Raw genomic sequence first — 9,347 nt, 5'->3', positions numbered from 1 at the left:
CTTTTTTTTTTTTCTTAAGGGTGAGGGAGCAGCAAGGAATGCTTAAATTCAGAGGTCACCCTCAGATGCTCAAAATCCATAGACAGACCTCGGCCACCACTCGCCTCCCAACACGGGCACCCCGCTCTGGCCGTGTCCGTGTCTCCAGCCCTGGCTTTGGCCACGCTGCCCTTGGCATCACCTTTTAACAAGTGAACACTGAAGACTGGAGATCTATGTTTAATAACTGGACTAAGGTCTAAATAACAAACCCTGGAGGATCAAAAATATCTGAGTTCATGATATCTTCAGCGCTGTTTCGTTTACTTTCTCTCCATAGACCCATCCTTGTTACTTCACTGAATTTTAGTCTACAGAACTGGGATTGTGTCTCTTGGGAATACTGTGCATTTCTTATGGTGGCATAGGAATAGTTATCTACAGGGAAAACAGGCTTTTCTTTTAGCTCTCCAGAAACCCCAAAAATGAGAGAATGGGGGGGTATAAAAATCTGATACTAAAAGTATTCATTTTCTATCATTTATCTTATACTTCACTTGAAACTATTCAATACTTTTGAAGCTGCAGAAAATACATTACAAGAAAAAAACAAATCATCTCAATCATTACTTTAATGTACAGCCTTAGCTTCCTGGCATTCCCCTCATTTCCCCAGGGGAAGGCTATTTCTCCAAGTTATTTCTTTTCAATTGATTTGCTAGGATTTCAATCTCTTTAGACCTTTTGCATTACAGGAAGAAACAAGTCTGCTTTTTTCCCATCAACTTGGGGGGTTTGGAGTTTATCACAGTCTTTCCTTATTTAACTACCTATAGAATTGAATTTGAATTCTATAAATTGCCTTTTAGGACCAAAAGTTCAAAATCAAAGTGTATCAGCAACACATCCTCAAAATCGGAGACGGAGAGGTTAAGTTTCTTACTTCTGCTAGCTCTTCAAACGCATGTGGGGAAAAGGGATCTTGATAAATGGATTTCTGAAAGGAGAAATGAAGACACCAACAAAGGCATGTGTTGCATGTTCTGTCCAAGGGCTAGTTTATCTCCTGCAATTTTGGTTTGCTGTCATCAAGAGGACATTGTGCAGGGCAGCCCTAATGTCTGCTGAGGATTCAATTATTTTACAGTCCAGGCGATTTTAGGCAAATCCACTTTGAATCAGAACTACAATTCAATGAAGTCAGTATTTTACAGCTAATGAAATGAAGACCTAATGGCTAACTAATGCACAACGAACGTACAATTTCCAGTCCATGCACTTCCCATCAGAACTGAAGAATTTGTTACGTCTAAAGCTCTCCTGTCTTGGTCAGGAAGTCTCTACTTAACTTTAGGCCAAAAATAAATCTTTATTACAGTTAAGAAATATAAATATTAACATCACTATATTTAGAGGAAAACTGTTAGATTAAACCTCCGAAACCAGAGCACTTGCCATCAAGAGTTCAGAATAGGATTTCTGAGAACTGGAAAGGATCTTAGAAATGATTTTACAGTATGAGGTCAGGTTGTCTCATAACATTTATATTTCTTTTTCCACTTTTCTTAATTGGGAGGCAGCAGGTAGAGTAGAAAGTTCTTGACGCACTGGGGTCTAGATTTATCTTTATTAGCCGGAACCCCAGGCATGTTATTTCACCTCACTGAACCCATTTTTATTTTAATGACAGAGGTGGACTAGATGACCTTCCAGCTCTATTGTTATGTGAATCTGCTATGCTTATCCTGATAGGAAAATCCTGATGAGGAAAATCAAATTGTTACAACTTTCGCTTAACCTTTAGTCTTTTTTTTTTTTTTGCTTCAAAGTTACTTGCTGTCAGCTGGGTCTTGATTTTCATCTCTGCTGTAGCGATCTAAACGTGATCGCCTCTCACACTTATTCTTTCCACACAGGCAGCAGCAGAGGCAATGATGTGGTGCGGATTGTAAAAACTTCTGTACCAGAAAATCAAACTGAACTCCCTAATTCATAACGTTTTCGAAGATTTTTCTCCGTGGGTTTCTTTGCGCCATGTTCTTCTGTTTTTTTCTCCCTTTAAAAAAAATTTCCAAAGCCCCTCCTGTACCCTCTCAGAGTAGAGCTTATTTATTAATAGAATACATCTGAGCTGCTTCCTCATAGCAAGATTACAATTTGAATTGGGAAGAAGATGACTTGAACAGTAATATTTATATACTCCTTACTACGTTCCAAGCACTGGTGTACCTACTTTCTATATATGAAGGCGTTTAACCCTTCAGAGCTCTGTGAAGTAGATACACATATCCCTTACTATCCAAATCTATTCGGTTCCTGAGGTCAGTGTTTAGAAATCAGAGTTCAGTGAGCAAGTTTGAATGGCCAGGGAAACTTCATTATCTGAATTTATGTTAGTTTACCCACTTGGGATGGGGTAAGGCCTGACCTTAAACCAAATAAATGTCATTCAAAAGTGTAAACCCTTTTGGTTCCTTTATTATAATAGCAAGAGTTTAGGGAGAGTTCAGACAGTGATAGATATTTATCCCATTATCCCCAGTTTACAGATGAGGAAACAGAAGCACTGGTAGGTTAAGTAAACTGCCCAAGTTCTCATGGCTCGTGTGGCAGAGCAAGCAATCTTACCCAGGCACTAAGGCACCAGGGTCAGGACCATGCTTGTGCTAGATGGCCCAGCTAAACTTATTTTTTGCTTTGTGGCCAATGGTGTCATCCACGCACATCACTACTGTAGCTTTTCTGGGCATGTGTTTGGGGAGGTTAGCCAGAGTTCCCAACCCATTTTTTTCCAGAGCTCATTTGCTCAACAGACTTTGATGATATGTTCTGTTAGCACCAATACAAACAAGTTTCAGACAATGAAACTTGCTTTTTGTATAGCTTAACAGTTTAATTACATGGCTTAAGGAACCATGATGGAACCATGATTTAGTCAACGTCTTGAATGAATTCCACCACTGTGGATGAAACGGTGATCTTTCTCTTGTAGAGCAATAGGAAAAGCAGACCTCCCACAGCAGAAAATGCAAGTTGAAGGGCAGTGTAACCTGAGCTCTCTGGGCAATCCAGCGTGCACCTCTGAAAACTTAGGGCCTTTTCAAAGCATTGCTTGTCCTCAACTAATCATGCTTGTGAGACCTGCTTCCCATTGCCAGTTAAGTTCACAACTATCATTTAGTCCTTCAATATTTCCTAGATTATTTAAAGAATGATACGAGCAACGATTTTCCTTCAGAGCTCAGCCAGGGCCCCCATGAAATTGTGCAAAAGCATGGGTGCTCTTCACCTTCAGGACGTGCTCTCACATGTGTCAACTGACTGCTGTCCAAGTGAACACCAGAGGATGAGCTCACACTTAATGGGTTAAAGAAAATCTTAGCTATTAAGCTGACAGGTAGTATATCTTTATAAATTTTAGTGGAAAATAAATTCCTGCTTGATTTCAAAGTCTATTTACACTTTCATGCAGCAACAAGGCTAGGCATAAATTAGGGTTATAATTATTACATTCCACCAGTAACAGTAACAAGGAAAATATACCTCCTTGGAGGCCTTCCAGATAATAAGGACTCTGGCTATGCCTGCCATTCAGAGTGTCTGCTTCTTTGTCATCATGTGGAAAAAGGTCAAAGGTATGCGGCCATGTACCAGGAGGCCCAAGAAGTCACACTTTAAATACGAGGCAAACTCCTCAAATAACCCTTCAGTTTAAGAAGAGTAAAAATGTCATTGTAGGGCTTCCCTGGTGGCGCAGTGGTTGAGAGTCCACCTGCCGATGCAGGGTACACGGGTTCATGCCCCAGTCCAGGAAGATCCCACATGCCGCGGAGCGGCTGGGCCCGTGAGCCATGGCCGCTGAGCCTGCGCGTCCGGAGCCTGTGCTCCGCAACGGGAGAGGCCACAACAGTGAGAGGCCCGCGTACCGCAAAAAAAAAAGAAAAAAAAAAAGAAAAAAAGTCATTGTAGTGAATTGCAATACAAAAAGTACATGAGGTTTAAGACAAAACTGAGACTTAACATGTCAGTGTGAAATTTCCAACTATGCATCTAGCATCCCTGGTGATTTTGGATACTCTGGTGGAAAGCACAGAGATTCAGTGTCTAAGTCACTCAAGGAGAACCAGACTTAGAAAATCTAGGTTCTAATCTAGACTCATCATTTACCAGCTGTGTGACCTTGGATGAGTCACTTGCCCTCTGTATAAGCCTCAGTGTCTTTTTCTGGTTAAGAGGAAGTTACACTGAACCATCTTCAAGGTCCCTTTCAGCTCTAAAAGCCTTGTAGTTCTTGTTTATGGTTTAGAGCTCTAATTTGCCTAATTTTGCCTAATCTATTATTTCTAATGGATCCTATCTGTTTACTCAGTGTGGAGATTTCATATCACTGTGAAATATCCCTTGGAGATCCCAAAGATCTGACCAAATATAAACTGCTAATATTCCACTAATTAGGCTATTACTGCTCAGAGAATGAAGGCTAACCAATACTTCCAAATGCAAGATACACCATAAGAAGGTTTAACCAATAACCAGACTCTTATCAAAACTCCTGTATCTTTTCTTTATAATCTCTGTCTCATCAAATCTCCAGAAGATAACTTCAGGGTTCACTAGACATTAACTGAATATACCCCCTATTGTAAATGTTCGTAATTTTGTTGCTTTTAGTTGAAATACCCTGATTTTCCTTTTTAAAGTATTTACATAAGTGAGAGAAGTAAATAGAACTGAAGGAGTCAAGATTAAAAATTCCCTTAAGCACATACATAAATTTCATAATACATATCACCTGAATATTTACAAAAAAATTTTAAATTTAATAATCATTGCCATATTTTCTCATGATTTATACAATTAAAAAATAAGCCTGTGCATTCACATAGACTTTTAAAAATACAGCATCTGTTTGAATCACAAATGATTAGCAAAATCCATTACTTCATAGTTTACCATCATCCATAAAAACCTCACTTCACTGAATATTTAGGAAAAAACAGGCTGGTGTTCAATGGGAAAGTATATTACAGTCAAGGGCAGTTTTAATTTTAAAGGCACAAATCTTCATAGGAATCTATTTGTAACCTTTTGACATTGCAGTAGCAATATGGTAAAAGTCTCTAGTCTGCGAATAAGTCAGTTTCCTTTCATGACTGATGGTGATCAGTATGAAACGCTGGGAGGTACACCCTACAATTTAGGAATTGGTGTGGCCGCCAGTGCTATGCTTTCAATGGCACACTCATCGGTTCCTCTGCGGATCCGGAAGTAACCACCCTCACCCCAGCCAGGGCCCCAGCTGTTTTTAACAATCCAGTAATCCAGTCCAGAGGCCAAGTCAGTGCCATAGCCCACCAGCAGGACGGCGTGATTGGTCAGCTCAAAGGGGTTGAAAGGGTCTCTCAGACCAGTGTGGTGGTAGATCCCCTTGTGGTAGTGGAAGAAGTCATCGTAGACTTCAAACGCAACCACCACGGGCCCATGATGGACCAGCTCAAGCTTCATCAGGGCTTCATTGCAGCCCCCATAGAAACCTCCCACATAGTGGTACTCGGAGGAGTAGTAATGGAAGCAGTCCTCTTTCAGTTTGCATGGAGAATCTGTGCCTGTGTAGGGGAAGCAGGCCTCTTCCACCAGCCCAAAATCTTGGGCATACTTTCCTGCGATGAGGTATGGGAAGCCACCTTTACAGCCTGAGGATGAAGAACACACAGAGTTATTATTACCCTCTATTAGAAAGGGGTACAGAAGAAACTGTCCCATTTCATATTTTTTCTTTTCTACGCCATTAATTATTCTTTATGTCACCCCTAGAAGTTGTTTCTTAGCTTAAATACCACTTCATTCATCCATCCATCTATTTGACAGACATTTATTCGGCACCTCATATGGAAGGTAGCTTCGTGGTTAAGTGGGAGGCTCTAAAGCCTGACTATATAGGCTCAATCCAAAACTGGGTTAAGAATTGATAATTTCTCTGTACCTCTGCTTACTTATCTGTAAAATATAGATAGCAATAGCACCTTCCTTGTAGGATTAAATGAATTACTTCATGTAAAAGCAATAAAAGTTCGCTATTATTGTCATTATTAAATAGCCAGACACTTCCTCAAGGAAGTGTTCTCTGACCGCCTCTTGCAGAAAAGTCTAAATTAGGTCCCCATATCCTTCCTCCAGTCCTGGCCCTATTACAAGCATATCTCAGAGACACTGCAGGTTCAGTTCCAGATTACCACAATAAAGCAAAATATCACAATAAAGTCACACAAACGTTTTGGTTTCCTAGTGCATATAAAAGTTATGTTTACAGTCTACTGTAGTCTATTAAGTGTGCATTTTGTCTAAGAAACAGCACACACACCTTAATTTTAAAATGCTTTATTGCTAAAAGAAAAAACCGCTAACCATCACCAGAGCATTCAATGAGTTATAATCTTTTTGCTGGCAGAGGGTTGGAAATATTTCAAGAATTACCAAAATGTGATAAAGAGACATGAAGTGAGCAAATCCTGTTGCAAAAATGGCACTGACAGACCTGCTCGATGCAGGGTTGCCACGAACCTTCAATTTGTACAAAAAACCATGCTGTATCTGAGAAGCACAATAAAATGAGGTATGCCTGTATACACATCCAGAACCCTTTTTCTTCATTGTTCTTATAATTATTTAATTTCTATTTTCCTCACTTAACTGTAAGCTTCATGAGGGTAAGGACTCTCTTGATACTTCAGAGTCCCCAGGGCCCAAAAGTCTTTTGATTTGCATTTCTCTAATAATTAGTGATATTGAGCAGCTTTTCATGTGCCTCTTGGCCATCTGTATGTCTTCTTTGGAGAGGTGTCTATTTAGGTCTTCTGCCCATTTTTTGACTGGGTTATTTAGTTTTTTAATATTGAGCTGCATGAGCTGTTTATATATTTTGGAGATTAATCCTTTGTCCGTTGATTCATTTGCAAATATTTTCGTCCATTCTGAGGATTATCTTTTCGTCTTGTTTATGGTTTCCTTTTTTTTTTGCTGTGCAAAAGCTTTTAAGTTTCATTAGGTCCCATTTGTTGATTTCTGTTTTTTATTTCTATTACTCTAGGAGGTGGATCAAAACAGATCTTGCTGTGATTTATGTCAAAGAGTGTTCTTCCTATGTTTACCTCTAAGAGTTTTATAGTGTCCAATTTTACATTTAGGTCTCTAATCCATTTTGAGTTTATTTTTGTGTATAGTGTTAGGGAGTGTTCTAATTTCATTCTTTTACATGTAGCTGTCCAGTTTTCCCAGCACCACTTACTGAAGAGACTGTCTTTTTGCCATCGTATATCCTTGCCTCCTTTGTCATAGCTTAGTTGACCATAAGTGCGTGGGTTTATCTCTGGGCTTTCTATCTTGTTCCATTGATCTATATTTCTGTTTTTGTGGCAGCACCATATTATCTTGATTACTGTAGCTTTGTAGTATAGTCTGAAGTCAGGGAGCCTGATTGCTCCAGCTCTGCTTTTTTCCCTCAAGACTGCTTTGGGTATTCGGGGTCTTTTGTGTCTCCATACACATTTTAAGGTCTTTTGTTCTGGTTCTGTGAAAAATGCCATTGGTAATTTGATAGGGATTGCACTGAATCTGTAGATTGCTTTGGGTAGTATAGTTATTTTTACAATACTGATTCTTCCAATCCAAGAACATGCTATCTCTCTCCATCTGTTGGTATCATCTTTAATTTCTTTCATCAGTGTCTTAGAGTTTTCTGCTTACAGGTCTTTTATCTCCTTAGGTAAGTTTATTCCTAGGTATTTTACTCTTTTTGTTGCAATGGTAAATGGGAGTGTTTCCTTAATTTCTCTTTCAGATTCTTCGTCATTAGTATATAGGAATGCAAGAGATTTCTGTGCATTAATTTTGTATCCTGCAACTTTACCAAATTCATTGATTAGCTCTAGTAGTTTTCTGGTGGCCTCTTTAGGATTTTCTATGTATAGTATCATGTCATCTGCAGTGACAGTTTTACTTCTTCTTTCCCGATTTGTAGTCCTTTTATTTCTTTTCCTTCTCTGATTGCCATGGCTAGGACTTCCAAAACTATGTTGAATAACAGTGGTGAGAGTGGACATCCTTGTCTGGTTCCTGATCTTAGAGGAAATGCTTTCAGTTTTTCACCATTAAGAATGATGTTTGCTGTGCGTTTGTCATATATGGCCTTTATTATGTTGAGGTAGGTTCCCTCTATGCCCACTTTCTGGAGAGTTTTGATCATAAATGGGTATTGAATTTTTTCAAAAGCTTTTTCTGAATCTATTGAGATAATCATATGGTTTTTATTCTTCAATTTGTTAATATAGTGTATCACATTGATTGATTTTCGCATACTGAAGAATCCTTGCATCCCTGGGATAAATCCCAGTTGATCATGGTGTTTGATCCTTTTAATGTGTTGTTGGATTCTGTTTGCTAGTATTTTATTGAGGATTTTTGCATCTATATTCATCAGTGACATTGGTCTATAATTTTCTTTTGTTGTAGCATCTTTGTCTGGTTTTGGTATTAGGGTGATGGTGGCCTCATAGAATGAGTTTGGGAGTGTTCCTTCCTCTGCAATATTTTGGAAGAGTTTGAGAAGGATAGGTGCTTGCTCTTCTCTAAATGTTTGATAGAATTCACCTGTGAAGCCATCTGGTCCTGGACTTTTGTTTGTTGGAAGGTTTTTAATCACAGTTTCAATTTCATTACTTGTGATTGGTCTGTTCATATTTTCTATTTCTTCCTGGTTCAGTCTTGGAAGGTTATACCTTTCTAAGAATTTGTCCATTTCTTCCAGGTTGTCCATTTTATTGGCATAGAGTTGCCTGTAGTAGTCTTTTAGGATGCTTTGTATTTCTGGGGTGTCTGTTGCAACTTCTCCTTTTTCATTTCTAATTTTAGTGATTTGAATCCTCTCCCTCTTTTTCTCAATGAGTCTGGCTAATGGTTTATCAATATGGTTTATCTTCTCAAAGAACCAGCTTTTAGTTTTATTGATCTTTGCTATTGTTTTCTTTGTTTCTATTTCATTTATTTCTGCTCTGATTTTTATGATTTCTTTCCTTCTGCTAACTTTGGGTTTTGTTTGTTCTTCTTTCTCTAGTTCCTTTAGGTGTAAGGTAAGATTGTTTATTTGAGATTTTTCTTGTTTCTTGAGGTAGGCTTCTATAGCTATAAACTTCCCTCTTAGAACTGCTTTTGCTGCATCCTATAGGTTTTGGTTAGTCGTTTCATTGTCATTTGTCTCTAGGTACTTTTTGATTTCTTCAGTGATCTCTTTGTTATTTAGTAACGTATTGTTTCGCCTCCATGTGTTTGTTTTTTACATTTTTTTCCCTGTAATTCATTTCTAATCTCATAGC

At 38.6% G+C, this 9,347-nt stretch overlaps 1 protein-coding gene across 1 annotated transcript in view; it reads right to left on the bottom strand.

Annotated features, from left to right (window-relative positions):
* Positions 1 to 4,718: 4,718 nt before the first annotated feature.
* Positions 4,719 to 9,347, bottom strand: part of CTSC (cathepsin C) — a 37,967-nt gene continuing 33,338 nt past the window's right edge. Inside the window, exon 7 of the mRNA XM_024763592.1 lies at positions 4,719 to 5,672. Coding sequence (XP_024619360.1) covers positions 5,170 to 5,672 — 503 coding nt within the window. The 3' untranslated portion in view covers positions 4,719 to 5,169. The remainder of the gene's footprint in view (positions 5,673 to 9,347) is intronic.

This window comes from Neophocaena asiaeorientalis, unplaced genomic scaffold (genome assembly GCF_003031525.2).
Source record: "Neophocaena asiaeorientalis asiaeorientalis breed wild unplaced genomic scaffold, Neophocaena_asiaeorientalis_V1.1 scaffold946, whole genome shotgun sequence".
NCBI classification, from domain to species: Eukaryota; Metazoa; Chordata; class Mammalia; order Artiodactyla; family Phocoenidae; genus Neophocaena; species Neophocaena asiaeorientalis.
The sequence above is the reverse complement of the archived record's forward strand: the minus strand, read 5'-3'. Positions and strand labels throughout refer to the sequence as shown.